The sequence below is a fragment of the Euprymna scolopes genome, chromosome 37 (genome assembly GCF_053919585.1).
Source record: "Euprymna scolopes isolate OS-2025 chromosome 37, ASM5391958v1, whole genome shotgun sequence".
Taxonomy (NCBI): domain Eukaryota; kingdom Metazoa; phylum Mollusca; class Cephalopoda; order Sepiida; family Sepiolidae; genus Euprymna; species Euprymna scolopes.
In genome coordinates this window covers 79072999-79088996 of record NC_136518.1, presented here as the reverse complement: position 1 = coordinate 79088996, position 15998 = coordinate 79072999, and the positions used below count along the sequence as shown (strand labels likewise).

The 15998-nt window shown below is 34.1% G+C and overlaps 1 protein-coding gene across 2 annotated transcripts in view; it reads left to right on the top strand.

Annotated features, from left to right (window-relative positions):
• The window catches only part of LOC145261242 (protein RCC2-like), a 60312-nt gene that overhangs the window by 28990 nt on the left and 15324 nt on the right, over positions 1–15998 (top strand). For both annotated transcript variants that reach the window (XM_080119625.1, XM_080119624.1), the window contains exons 2-4: positions 4977–5067; positions 6724–6864; positions 13842–13973. In XM_080119625.1, coding sequence (XP_079975751.1) covers positions 4977–5067; positions 6724–6864; positions 13842–13973 — 364 coding nt within the window. The remainder of the gene's footprint in view (positions 1–4976; positions 5068–6723; positions 6865–13841; positions 13974–15998) is intronic.

The window sequence follows — 15998 nt, the reverse complement described above, 5'->3', positions numbered from 1 at the left end:
TTTTCTCCCTTTTCTTTCCTTTTTCTTCTCATGCACACTTTCTAATTTGCATATGCACCTTTTTTGGCTACTGTTGCTGCTGCCAATCTCTTTGCAAGCCAGCCATCCTCCGCTGCTGCTGATATTTCCCCACACGCTCATACGCACTATGTTACACGTGGACAAATGGTTGCTTTGTAGAGAAATAGGATACTGGCAGGTGAGAGGAGTTTTATAACCTTGTATAGGGAGCCTATCTTGTTTGCAGCAAATTTAGCAATATCTTCTATGCATTTGTTCTAAATCATGTTACGCGTGAATATTAGGTTGATGAGTTTGGATGTAGGAGTTTCAGCTAAGGTTCTTAGTCGTGATAATCACTGGTTGATTGGGAAGATTTCTTATTGTTAAAAAACTAGATTTGTCTTAGTAGCATTAAATGAAACCATCCATTTTTGGTCTGATTCCACTTAAAGATTGAAAGTCATTTTTTAAGTTTTCAGCCATTGCTTTTGAATATGTGTGCATTTGTTTAGCCAACATGTTGAGAATAGAGCTCGGTGTCATCAGCAAATATACCCATCTCTGACACGATTGCATCAGAACGGTCGTTTATGAAAATCTTGTTTATAAAACTCTGTCTGTCTGTCTATCAGTCTGTCTCAATATTTTCAAACTCTGACTCTTCCGAAACTAAGTCACAGAATGGTGCTCGGGACCTCAAATGATTGATTGTTTTTGTTTTTTTAATTATGTACCGTTCTTTTATGGGTCTTTAGCCGATTAAAATGGTTTTTATGGGGTCAAAAATGGGTCAAAATTGAAAAAAAATCGTTGTACATTTTGTAAATTCATCTTAGTTTATTTTTAATCAATTCATATACGAGTCACGTTGTTACAGTGGTAACATCACCAGCTTTGAATGCTACAGTTTTGCTTTCAGTTTCGATTCTAGCTGATGGCACCAAAATATATTTTTTTTTTTACTTTTGAAATCACGATTCTATAATAATATATACGAAATCTGGAAAAATTAAAATATCATATATTAATGTATTTTACAACCGGGCAAAGCTGAGCCCCCCCCCCTCCTCCTCCTCTCTAGTCTCAGAATAATAGTAATTCAAGGGTCAATTCCTGGCAAGCACTCGCATTAATGTGATGTTGTAAAAGTCATCACGGATGACTTGAATCTTTCTTTTGACTAGGAGGGATTTGATTTTATTAAATATACTTATCTGGTAATACTGAACAAATTGATTTTCATGAAGACTTTGTCAAAGGCTTAGGATATATTAAGCACTACTACCCTAGCTTCACCTTCCTTGTTCAGTTCAGTGTATGTCATATGTGTTTATAGATTACAGTTAGGATATCTGCAGTAGAACATGTTTGCCTAAATCCATACTGTTGCTTAGAAAGAAGTTCAATATGAACAAAGTCATGAACAATGGCCAGATTGATTAATGATTCTAAAGATTTTTACCGAAGGAGGAGATTTGTATTTGCATTCTTCGGACGACTGTTCTCATCTCAACACGTGCAAATAACACTCAAGATGAGAACCATCATCTGTAGAATCCAAATAATCCAAATAATTGATCCTCATCTCAAAAATTCCAAACAGCATGAGAAGAATTTTGCAGATCAGTTCTTTTATTAGAATTCTTGAACACTGGTACCACAAAGGCAATTGTTCAACTATAGGAGCAAATGAAATTCGGCAAGGCATTTGTTGTTGATCCACCGACTTAGTCGGATTTGGACCTTAGAATTCACCCTCATCCATTCATCTGTTCGTTCCCAAAATTCTCAATAACTACTCATTACATTTTTCTAAAATTTTGCATGAAGTTACAAACTACCCAAGGGAAGAAATGTAACATTCTCAGATTTTTGATAAAATTTCTGCTTGCATCACAAGGGGTCAAAAATAGTACTTTTCTGGACATAGAGTTTTTCCGATCGTTAGATTTTGTTGAAAATTACCCAAAAGCCAGATTAAATAGATATACATCTGGAAACTTAATATTTGACCCTGGGAAAATTCTGGTTGCTTCCTCAGGGGTCAAAAGGGGTTAAAATGGCCAAAAATAGCACTTTCTGGGACGTAGAATCTTTTCCGATCATTAAATTTTGCTGAAAATTACCCGAAAGCAAGATCACATGGATAGACATCTGGAAACATAATATTTGGCCCTGGGAAAATTCTGGGGCTTGAGTCCCAGGGTGTTTTAGGGCTGAAAAACACTTTTTGGGGCTCATTTTTATTTTTCTCCTAAAATTCAAGTCATCAGTCAGGGGACCATATAATTTTTAGCTTGTTAAGTTTGAAAATGACAGGAGCCAGTTCAATACAGCATTTCTTTATTACAGTATAGCAAGGATAGCAGCAGCAGGTTCTCATGCTTTAGAAGGATGAAGGCTTTTTTTTTTTGATATTCAGATATCGGAACATAATGTTGCTTCAGTCACCAGTGAGAAATTTGGTAACGGGTGGTTTGTGGAGTTCAAAAAAAACTGCTAGATTAGAAGCTTGGCTCTATCAATTTTCTGTGCAAACAACATCATTTGTGTTTGGATAACAGGAAAATTGTTGCTTATTATTCACCACGTGAGTTCTTAATTTCTGCTATTCATCTGGGTATTCCTACATTCAGCCACAGCTATTACAGTCTTCCAATGAGTTCTTTATGCTGTAAATTTTTGTCTATTTGTAGCTGACTTATGCCGGTTGAGAGCTATGGAATGCGTGCTGCCTATGTGCAAAAATAGCTTCATAGATCTAAGTGAATAATTGGAGAGAATTGGACTTGCTAAAGAATTTCTATGCGCTTTTATGCGTTATTTGATCCCAGTCAGTTACTCCATATTCTCATTGATTTAGTGAAGAGAGAAAAAGTTTTACTAAATAGGATGTCTCTAATGGATTCGCAATCAATTTGTATTATCCTATCATTTTAAATAATAATTCTTCAGGTTGAGGTCAAAAGTTTAGGATGATATCATTATCACAAGATGATCAGCATTCCTGAGTGGGCTGTAGACATCTGCAACACAAGTCTCTGGCAAGTACAGTCAAGAATAGTTTGAGAAGTGAGGCTTTTTATTGACGTTTCACCCCAAATAAGACATAGGGTCACTTGTTTGTGAAGGGTTACCAGATTTGCAGAGATACTATTTATGTAGTTGGACAGCGAGATGCCTGTTCACATTACACTTGAATTTCTCCGATGTTTTTGACAAAGGAGGAACAATTGCTGTTTTCTTGCTCAGAATCTATTCCATCTCTAGCACTTATTGTTGACAAGTTTTTGACCTTGAAGTTGTACTTTTTTTTTTATTTAAAAAAAAATGTTTTAGCTTCTTACATCAAATGGCTTCATACCTTGTTTGGAGCAATTTCCATTAAAAAGTTTCCTTGAGGAGGAAGCACGATATCACCTAAAGAGCGTACAGCACAGACGTCTAATATGTCTGTTTCTCTCTCATGCACACAGGGAAACAATCATTTTTCTTTGTGACTGATCTTTTCTGTACTGACAGACACATAACAGTTCATTTTAGAACCAAGTACTTAATAACAGTCAAGTGTAACAGCTGCTTTTGTGCACGATTCGTTCAAGATAGGGAAAACAACAAAATATGTAGAGTATATACAAATGATATATTATTTTCCACAACTTTACTAATCCTAAATAGCGACTCTCCAAGTACTGCATCTACCAGGCCCTTGTTTGCACAATCCGTCTGTACGGGTGCAAACTCTGCCCCCTGTCAGTAGCTGACATTCAAAGGTTGGAAGTCTTTGATTGGTGGTGTCTTAGACACATTCTTGGGATTCATATCTCCAATCACGTTCCAAACGCCACAATTCACGCATAATATAAGTTTCCTAGACTTAAGGAAGTACTTTTTATCAGGAGGCTCCAATAGTTTGGTCACACCCTTCATCCTCCACCAACTGACTATCAGGATGGTGCAGGAAGAGGACATGACTTGAAATAGTCAAAGTTGACTTGGAAGCTGTGACCTGTCTTTGGTATGCGAATAGCTGAAGTATGCTGAGGAGTCGGCAGCAGACAGACCTGGATGGACTGCTTTGACTCCTGATGGAGCAAATACACTTGGAGCTGGCTCAACCTACTCTGGGTGACTGTTTTCACAAGTATAAGTACTCTTCTCTCCACTACCCCTACCGACCCCACCTGATTGCAAACCCATGAACTATTATGTGTAGAGGGCAGTTGAAAAATAAATCAATCATATCGCCTGCAATACCAAAGGTGAGCCGATTCCCAAGATCAAATAATAACCATTTATTTAAGAACACTGTCAAGGCTACATGTTTCAGATTCAGATCTCACTGCGGCGGAAGCTCACGGTAGCTTCTTTGAGTGAACTGTACTTGATAAAAGATGTGGTGTGAATTTTAAGAATACATCAATTATTAACCCAAATATGACTTGTTTTTCTTTCCTTTTCAAAAACTGTCAAATTTTTCAAAAACACCCTGTAAGTGACCAAGTTTTTTGGTGCTTAAAAGTTCAATCTTTACTACAGGCAATGATAACCAAGAATAGCATAAATTAACAGTTTTATCTGATCATGGTTGAAAGAATGAGAACAATATACCTCTATGGATCAGTTCAACATTTCGTACAGGTATTCTAGTTCGACTAGAAGATTTCTCAAGGTTGAAAAGATTTACCCAAAGAAGGTTGAAGGTTACATCAGCGAAAACGTTAATATAACGGTCAATACGATTATAGTCGTTCAAATAATACAAATTAATAATCGTGATCGTAGTAATTCCGAAATATAATTATTTAATCTTGGTAATTAAAATCACCTGTGCGTTACTGAAGGTATTTATTTGTTTCCTACGGTGAGAAATGTGACACAAGGGTCGGAAAGTGGGATTAAAAAGTCGGCACCCCAGAGGAGGAGCACTTTGACTAATGCTAAAAACTATTTCTGTTTCTGTCTTTTTGCAGACGTTAGAAGGTTCGCTTGTAAATGGAGAAGTGTTGTTCTCTGGTGGGACCAATTGGTGTATGACTGGACGGAGCCATCTCCCTAAAGGAGGTAAGTTAACACCATAAGAAATTGTAATTTAAGAAGTATGAATTAATTTGTCTCTAATGACTATGAATCAAATTTTATGTAAATACGAAATGTTTGGATTTCCAAACGAAACGTTGTGTCCATATTATACTTCCTTTTTAAATTTCTTCAAAGAAACCGAAATTTGGAGAATACTTATTGATGGCTGATATTTATTGTGAAAATTGTATAAATATTGGAGGTATGTGAATTTTTCACAAAACACTTCCACCTCATCTTTGACGCCTTTGCTATAAATTAAACTATATAAATTAAATATGACCCACATTACCCACCCTTGCACCCAAAAGTTGTGTTCCAAAATTCATGATGACATAATTTGTTTATGAGTGAATCTTATACATGGGGAAAAAAAAAAAAAAGGAACATTTAGACATACTTGACTTATATTGCATGTAATGCATCACAAGTTAAGAGAAAAACAGTGCTCGATCGTAGGTTGTATAAGAGTGAATATAAATTATTTTATTTAAATACTGTACATTACAGCATCTGTTAGGTGTACGTGGGTTTCATCTATCTGCTCACAGTGAAAGATTCATCAGGTCTTCCTTTGGTATTGAAGATTCTGGAATTTTGAAGCATAACGAATCTTTCTGCAATGACCAGCCTGATTTTATCCTAAATCTAGAATGACCAGATTGATAAAATAATATAATAATCACACAACTGTACTTTCACGAGGGAAGAGAGAATGAAAAAAAAATATGTATGTGTCTGTATTTATGGTACACATGGCAGCACAGTCCTGAACAAGTTCGTCCACGCAATCCCGAACACCTCCAATGATTCGGCAGGACACGATCCCGAGCAACACCATCAAATTGACACGCCATGATCCCGAGCAACACCGTTGATTGACACGACACAATCCCGAACAACACTGTCGAATTAACATGCCACGATACGATCACTTCTTTATAGCTGCAAAACCTGGTTGATGAAAACTGCGAATCTTGAAAGGTTGGTAGTGCTTGACCTATGCTACCTTGGCCGTAATTCTGTAGGTCTGCTAGCATTATTTTGTCTCTAATACACAAATCTGGATGCGATTGAGGATCATCCACCTTAACCAAACGCTTTTAAAAAGAGATGCTTTGTTGGTTCAGCTATGCCGCATGCCACAACACAGAAGAGTTCATTCACAAAGCACTAACTCAAGAACCACTTCAAGATTGGTGAAGATACCCAAGCGGTCAGCTGAAGATGTTGCACACCATCAAAGCTTACGTTGAACCCACTCCGGACTATAGTCTATGGTGTTTACTGCTGATCCCAGGACTGGTTGCCCATAAATATCTTGGCCGCTGTGGACCGTTGTGCATGATCTGCATTCATCCAGGACGCTGGTAAGAACCAACTCAGCCTATCTTGGTGAATGTCATCGCAGTCAAGTCAAAAGTACACATAGATTTTATTATCATCACGTTTAAATACATGCACGCATGCACATCTAATTGTCTGGTAGATTTATTTTTAGAAGCTTTTTCTTTTCCACGTTTAGTTATTTCAATTGCTCTCCTTCCCTCTATTTTTCTCTATAATAGTTAAACTGCCAGATTGTTATAATTAAGATAGTTTTAATCATTTTAATGTTTGTTTTATTTTTTTAAACAGTAAAAAACATTGGTGGCCGTAACCTATGGGGTCCTCATCGTATATCCAACTTGTGTGGAGTGAGAGTACGGACTGTCGTATCTGGTTGTGTAGCATGCCACAGTGTGATCATTACTGCTGAGGGAAAAGTTATGACTTGGGGTGCGTACCTTTTTTTTTTTTTTTCCTTTTCTTTATTGTTTGGAAAAAGCAATGGTTGAATTTCTTTTTAATTTATAAATACTCATTTTTAAAAAGCAGGTGATTGTGCAGTGTAATAGAATTTCAAGTAAATGCGTCTTAGGTACAAACACTACTATGTGCTTGTCATGTTGAAATTAATAAAAAATGAAAAGAATTAGGAAAAATGATAGAGTAAAAAAAATAATTGCAAATAAAAATAAAATTCATTGAAGAATAGTTTCATCGTATTTGTTAATGTTGAAAACTTCTTTAAATTAAGGGACACTAGTTGCGGTTACCATGATTTTGATTGAATACCGTATACTTTGGCGTATAAGGCGACCGTCAGATAAGACGAGGTACAAAATTGGAGCAAATTTTAATAAAGTTATATATCGGTTGTATAAGAAGACTGCTAAATCACGAAAGCACGTTTGTTTAGCCTAGGCTGGGCTAGAGATTGAAACACCTGGTATCTTGTGAAATATTGGTTTTTAAAGATGATTTGTTTAATTTAAGGGTTGTCTTATACGCTGAAATATACGGTTATTGAATCCATCGTTTCAGGGTTAAAAATGGCAAATTACTAATATCTATGTATTTTTGTAAAAAATAGTCCTAGCAGATCTTTTAATCGATCATTTTCTGTCATTTAAAATTTTTTTTTACTAATTTCGACATGACACATAATTACATAATGTTTTTACTGAAAATGCATTTTTTCTTTTTTTTTTTTTTTTCTTTTTTTTGAAATCCTATTGTATTACACCAGCAACAAAAGGTTATTTACTTTTTCGTTGTCTTTTTCTTCATTTAATGTGTCTCTTCCACATCAGATGTAGGTTGCACGGTCACCATGGTGGCACAAAATGATTTTCTTCATAAAACTCCACATTTATGTTATTAATTATACGAGTCATCAGTACTAGCACAGTCTAATCAAGACATTAAAAAATGAAAATATCGAAAAAAGATGATATTGTACTTATCCACTTTGGACTAAAAATCTGAAAATAAATTACACTTAATTTGATCAAGTAGTTTTTTGTTTACAGCAGAAAGACACGTTTTTATGAGATCGCGTTGAAGTCAGCCATCTAATAATTTGCTGAACACACCACAGGGAGATAACTCCGTTTAAAGCGCCGACACTCCCTCCCTATCTTTAATACTAGCTTTTCTTCCTAAAAATTAAACCTTTTGCTCGGTATCATAACAAATTGTTTTTCGTTGTAAAAAAAAACAAAAAATACTACTTGATGAAATTAATTGAAATTTTTTTCTGAGAACTTTGTTCCATAGCACGTATGTACAATATAACCTATTTGCGATATTTTCATTTTTTAATATCTTGATTAAACTGTACAAGTACTGGGTCATCCTAAGTCTTTCTCAGCTTTTTTTGCACAGAAAACTGGGGGTGAACACGTGGATTAATTTGGATAAAGCTGACCTCACGCATTGAAACCAATGTAAATAACATAGTGTTTGATAAAAAAAAAAAAATGGTGCTTTTTAAGAAAGTCAACAGGTTGATTTTTTTTTTTTAACGTGTTTTAACCAAAAGCAATATTATGTATTTAATTGTCAAGACAAAAATAGGAATATATCCAAAAATTACAAACATTCATTGAGTGAAAAGTTATTTATAGTTAAAAATAACTTCTTACACGCTGTTGTCGAAGGTGAACCAAAGATCCACTTTCTACTCCTCTTAGAACGTGGTGAAACTAAAATAGAAAGCCACGATTTTTCATGTCTTTTTTGCTTGAGGCGCGATTTCATAAATTACCATTTAATTGGAGTCACCTGTGACTCCTAGGTGTCACTCAAATTTACAATCTGAGTTATGTACTCTCCTTAATAACAAAGATGAAAAATCTTTTTTCTTTTTCTTTTCTTAAAAGATCGTTTTTAAATTTGTTAATATCTGTACTTTTTTTGCATGAGATCAAACTCTGAGAATGCTTTTTAAATGGTTGCAAATATTAAACAGAACATGAGAAAAATCCGCAAATGATCAGACAACAATACAGAGACGACTTCAGAAATGATGTAGTTGTAATGAGCACCTTGAAGGTCTTCATAAAGAACATTTAAAAACACTTTTTTAAGAAAATCTATGTCAAATTGTCAGAAACATCTGATATCAGTAGTTCATCATAATCTGACTAAAATGGATTTGTAAGCTGAAAAGGTTCAATAAGTGAGTCTTGCATAAATTCATTGAATCAATCAATGGTTCTGTCTGAAATCAGTGATTATTTTCCAAAGAACTTAATGTTTATTTAAGGAAAAATGTTTTGTTAATCTTTTTGTATGATGTCTACAACCTTTCATTGTATAATGTCTACAACCTTTCATTGTATGATGTCTACAACCTTTCATTGTATGATGTCTACAACCTTTCATTGTATGATGTCTACAACCTTTCATTGTATGATGTCTACAACTTTTCATTGTATGATGTCTACAACCTTTCATTGTATGATGTCTACAACCTTTCATTGTATGATGTCTACAACCTTTCATTGTATGATGTCTACAACCTTTCATTGTATGATGTCTACAACCTTTCATTGTATGATGTCTGCAACCTTTCATTATATGATGTCTACAACCTTTCATTGTATGATGTCTACAACCTTTCATTGTATGATGTCTACAACCTTTCATTGTATGATGTCTACAACCTTTCATTGTATGATGTCTACAACTTTTCATTGTATGATGTCTACAACCTTTCATTGTATGATGTCTACAACCTTTCATTGTATGATGTCTACAACTTTCATTGTATGATGTCTACAACCTTTCATTATATGATGTCTACAACCTTTCATTGTATGATGTCTACAACCTTTCATTGTATGATGTCTGCAACCTTTCATTGTATGATGTCTACAACTTTCATTGTATGATGTCTACAACCTTTCATTGTATGATGTCTACAACCTTTCATTGTATAATGTCTACAACCTTTCATTGTATAATGTCTACAGATTTTTTTCATTTTAATTACTTAAAACAAAACCTTATCGTAATCAACAAAATTAGTTCAATAACAATGGGTGTAAATATGGATTTTTCCCATGATTAAAAATAAAAAATCGTAACAATCTTAAATATCTAGACTATGAGAAACAAAGATGTTTTAAAGTGAAAAGTATGTAATGTGTGAAAAACTGGATTTCTCTTTACTTGTTTCTCTCATTCACTTTTAATTCTATAAATTCTGTCGATGCTTTTAATGCATTCAATGTAAAAGCAAGAAAATGTTGATTTCTCTGTGAATTGTTGACTATTTGTTTTCATTAAATGGTAGTGCAGCTAATGTGTTTGTAAATTTCTACAAAAACTAAATGTGATGATCTCAGAATATTTTCTCGCAATATTTGAATGTTCTTTATGTTCTTCTTTTTCTTTGGAAATAACTTCTTGGGAGTTTGTATTTGGATTCTTCGATCTATTATTCTCATCTTGAGTGAGTTTCACACCGTTTCGGTCAATGTAATCTCTGACTTCGGGTGTATCTTGTCGAACTCAAGAATCTGCATGAAATTTCGAACAAAACTCTTTATTTAATGTACACGGGTAACATGCTCTGTCAACCATGATTGGGGAGAAGTACTAAGTAATTCGGAATTGTATTTTTGAATATCGCCCACACTGATGATTGAACCTTCAACCTCCTGAAGAGTGTAATTTTACAACATAATTTTACCAAGTACTTTATCCACTATGCCAAGTATTCTTGCAATTACATAATTACACTTGTGGATTACTTAGAATTTCTACTAAGTCATGGCTGACAGAACGAGAGCATGCTAACCTTGTGGATTAAATAAAGTGTTTGATTCAAAATTCCGTTCAGATTCTTGAGTTCAACAAGATACACTTGAAGAATGTCAGAGGTTCCATTGACCAAAACATTGGAAAGTAACATTCACGATAAGAACGGTATTCCAAATAATAATCAAGTTTTGTCTCAAAGTTCAGAAACATTCTTGGCAGTTGTTACGGCATAAGTAAATCAATCCTCTTTGACCATGCGAATGTTGGGTTACGTATGCGCAAACACAATTAAATGACAATTAAAAAAATTACTTAAGCTCAGGAGTTAATTCTTGTTTCTTTAAGTACAAAATTGTATTATTTTCATCTGCATCCGTTTGAGACGGATAATAAACAGCGGAATGATAGTGAAACGAACCCAGGAATGAAAAGCATGCGGACACGGATTTCGGAGATGAATAAAGGTATTATGCTCTATCTGATCAGGTGATTACCTTTCTGCAAATTATTCTCTTCATCTCATCCAACATCTTTATCTTCATCCAACATCCAGGTGACTTCATCCATGAAGTCATCGACCCAGCACCACCACTAGGCTGAAACCTGGCTCATTTACCAGTTCATCCAAATATTGAACTGATTCTGGGCTCTCGACTTTTCGGGGTCTGTGACTGGAACTGCAAATGGCTTACATTCATAATGGAAGCAGCCTTGAATCGCCATCCTTGGTCAGTTATTGTTCAGAATTTGGTGAACTTGTTGGAAAGAGTCGGCCTAACTGACCAAAGGTGAATACCGCATCCATGATAATAACTTGATTTCCTGTGAATTTTAGAAATAGAAGCCATTATATTTTGTGTTTGGAGATGCATAAATGTTATTTGTGCCTGATACAGGAAGTATCCGGAGAGTTATTTGCCCCTTAGAACTATAGATCGAAAAAAAATGGAGGCAGCCGTTTATTTTTGGAATGAAACTCGGCATACGCTGGAGGACACGTTTTACTTTACATGGCGTTACGAACACGATTTAAAAGTGTAAAGCGTGAAAATTTGTAAACACTATGCTGGACATTAAACTCGCTATCAACCAGGATACAGCTAGAAAGTAAACATTTGATAAAGCATCTTATTGAGTTAAAAAAAAAAAGAAAAAAAAATGCTTTAGTGGTTTTAACATGTTGCTGGTTCAAAAAACAGAAAAAAAAAAAAACAAAAAAAACAATAGGATTAATACCACTGACAAAATTACGATAAATGATAAAGTATAAAATTATTATTTGAGTATAACTTGCCATTTCTTCGAAAGCTATTTTCATTCATAATTAAACAGAAGAGTTCTTAATTGCATCAAGTCAGGGGAGGTAACTGTAGTCTTACTGCAACAATCCACTTGAGTTTCTTCAATTTAAATTAAAGAACTTCACTCAGTTATAAATTAAAAAAAAAAAAATGAAACAATCCAAACGGTTACTTTGATTTTTAAAATTTCAACAATTACTTTAAAAAAAATGTATGTCATGTTTATATATTTTATGCCTTCATTTGTTGAAGGTAGGATGGTCTGCATTCTCACGTTGTTGATAAATGGTAGTGATTGAGAAGCAATGGTAATGAAGAGACGAAACACTACGCCGATGTACCATAACAATAAGATGTAGATTTATTTACATAAAAATACATGAGAATGAAGATAGAGAAGGTAATAATTCATGAGAAGAGAGTAACGTTACTTGCAATTAGTATGTTGATGAGAGGCTAGGCGGATTAGTCAGGAAGGCTGGTCAGCTGGCCATGCCAACCGGAGTGTGTTTCATTACATGTTGACTGGTTGAGGGTCCAGCGATAAGAGATAAAAATATACAGAACAGGAAGTGATGTGGCTGTGTTGCTCTCTGGTTACCAGAGTTAAAAAAGGCGATAATCGAGTTAGCCTGGGAATTTCAATTCCCACATATTTTTAATAAATTGTCCTTTGCTCCCAAACTATGAGTTACTTCCTTTGTTTAAGTTACATTTCAATAATAATAATAATAATGGCCGATCCAGACCGTGGCTTAGTGGGGGATGCCCTTTTCTCTTCCCTGCAACCTCTCTCCCACAGAAGAGACGTTGCGAGCCTGTCTTTGTTTTATCGTTATTTCCATGGCAATTGCTTGTCTGCTCCAATCTCTGCCCCGTCCCTCGCCAATCTTTCATGAAAAACACTGGTCTAGCTGAAACTACTGTCAATAATTTTCCCCATTCTTTATCTGTGCCTAAATGAAAACGTAGATTCCATGAACAAAGCTTCTTTCTTAGAAGTGCACACCTGTGGAACTCTCTTCCGTTTGCGTGTTTCCCACCTGACTACAATTTGGATGTTTTCAAGTCCAACATAAACAAATTCCTGATAACCCCCCCCCCCCTTAAGTAAGACACTTCATCAAATCTCCAATACTAACGATTACGACGATATCCCATTGATTACTGTACACTCAATAACCCTTATCCCCGAGTGGCTTCCGGGCCTTGATAAGTGGTGACTACCATGTAAAAAAAAAAAAAAAAAAAAAAAAAGAAAGATTATAAAATTGTGAAAGTGTTTGTTTTATGTAATAATGTATTAATATTAATGATAATGACATGAAAATTAAGTAGATAACATTGGTTTTAATCGAAATTCAATTTCTTGAGTTTTGATTTTCATTATTATTTCAAACCATCAAATTTATTTCTATTGAAATTCAGTGTTATATCCTAAATTACATTTGAAAGTTTTCAGAAATAAATTTGATGACTTTAACTCCCCTTTCAGAAATAAATGTTCCCACCAATAATGGACTATTATAGGTGTGTATTTGTCTACAACATGTACATCTAGTATCTAATTGTTATTAATTTGTTTTGTTAATTTATTAGCAATGTAACTTGGTGCTATCCAGGGGCAATTACCTGAAGCTTTGGGGTAATTTTTTCACCAACGGTCCGGTCCTATTATTAAGTTAATAAAAAATGTTGAAAACTGAAAATGAAAAATAGAGAATGAAAACATTTAATTTTTTTATGAGTTTTTATTTTATTTAATTAATTTATTTATTTATTTATATATTTTTATTTTTTTTCCAATGTAAATTGAATTCATCTTTTATTAATTATTTATTTTTTATATTTTTAATAAAGGTCGTAATGAAAAAGGTCAGCTGGGTCATGGGGGTACTGTCCGCAAAGACCTCCCAACTCCTGTGGAAGGCCTCTCAGACGAGGTGATCATCGATGCTGCATGTGGGAAAAATCATACTCTTTTCATAACTGGTAAATTTTTATTTTTTTAATACCAAAATCATACATGGGATAATATATACTGTTTTTAAAATAAATATTAATTATTTTTATACCTACAGACACTAGAAAGCATCAGTGTGGGAAGTGACAATTACTGCCAATTGGGAAATTTGAATCTGGTCACAAAGTCACCCTTGACACCATAGGTCAATTCTACCTCCAGGTTTCTAGAAACTAATGCTGGAATTAAGAGAAATTAAGTACTTATAAATGCTAAGCCAGCAGACATAAATAGTAAACAGTCAGTGAGCAATGAGTATTCAATGACAGGAAAGTAGGATGTTGCATTTGTGTTTAGCTTGACTGATTTTTAAATTTTTTTAAAAATTTGATTTTCTTAAAGGGCTTTTTTTTCTATGGTATTTTTAAAAATAATATTAACAATTATTTACTGTTTAGGTAGTGTGTGTGCATATCTGTTACTTACCGAGCATAACATAGAATGTTATTAAAATATTGGAGGATTAGTAAATAAATTTACAACACGTAAAACAGAATTCCACAAAGTCTTTCATTAAATGTTTAGCTTTGTTTTCTAAGAAACCAAAATGGTTTCTAGTTTGTATAATTTAATGGGTAAATTGTTTTTTTAAACAAATTTTGCCTTAGCAGGAATTTTGTTTCACAAAGAAATTCTTTAAAATTGATTTGCTTTCTAAGAAACGTAAAAGCATTCTAAAAGATTTGATAAAATCAATAAAGTATCTTTTGTAAATGAAACATTTTTTAAAATAGGATTTTTTTTTTTTAATATATGGAAATGGTTGATTTGTTTTACAAGAAACTAAAATTCATTAGGATGTAAGTGTTTTGTTTGACTAGAAAATAGTAAACAATAATAAAAATGTAAATCAACCATGAACTCTGACCGGCAACCTTTTTTTTTTTTATTCTTAGGCAAAGATGTTATCAACATAGCAATGAATACAGATTATGAAACATGTAAATTCAATCGCTGAAAAACTTTGATGTCAATGTAATAGTCACTATTTTTTGTATAAGTTTATGAACTTAGAACAGAATTGCGTAGTTTTTAGTGCTACAGGGAGTATTAAATCTGCAGGGATTGTTACTCCCCCCCCCTTTTTCAATTATCTTTTTGCTTTTGCTGACGTGACAATAGAGTATCCTACCGAATGGCAGACGTTCGCTAGCTATTTCAGAGAATTGAAGTTATTATCTCCTTCCCAATACGGGAAAATGAGACACAAGAGTCAGGAAATGCAGTGAAAAGCCAGAGCCCTTCAGAAGGAGCACGTTTTCTTGCAAAAAATGCCTGACCAGCTCCCTCTGCTTTCTCTGGTAGACGCGCCTCTAACAATTAGCAATAAACTAACCCCCTTCTCAATGAAAGAAGGCAAAGCCTGGCTGGGTGGACTTCCTAAAACTGCACAGGACCAGCATCATATCGCAATCTAAAGGGATAGAATTGTTACAGCAATGATATAGGCTCTGTTGATTTGGGTGCCAAGGTAAAAAAAACCTTATCGGCTAAAATCCTCAGATTCTAACCGAAAAATAAGTTTTATGATAGGATATTGTTAGCATAACTGGTTGGGTATATGAGAAGGGAGTACTTCCTGTGTCAGGAGATTTGAATGCTCATACTGGAAAGATTTCTGTTGGTTTTTAGGAAATAGATGTGATCGGAATACAGAAATAGACCAAATTCTGGGATTATTTCTATGATCAACATGTTGGTTTAAACTTTTTAAAAAGATCGTAAAAAACAAAAAAAAAAAACAGCGAATGGACGTAAAACTTTAAAAAATCGGAAAAACAAAACAAAAAAAACAAAAACAAAAAAAAACAAAAACAGCGAAAAAAAAATGGTATAAATAGCCTTGTTTCAATATTAAAAGTTTAACACTCCCCCCCCCAAAAAAAAATATCTGATAACTGAGATTGAACCTGCAATCTTAAGATAACGACGCTGTCAATTAAAATTAATCCATTGCGCTATGAACACTTGGGCAAATCTAGGTCGGTTTTTAT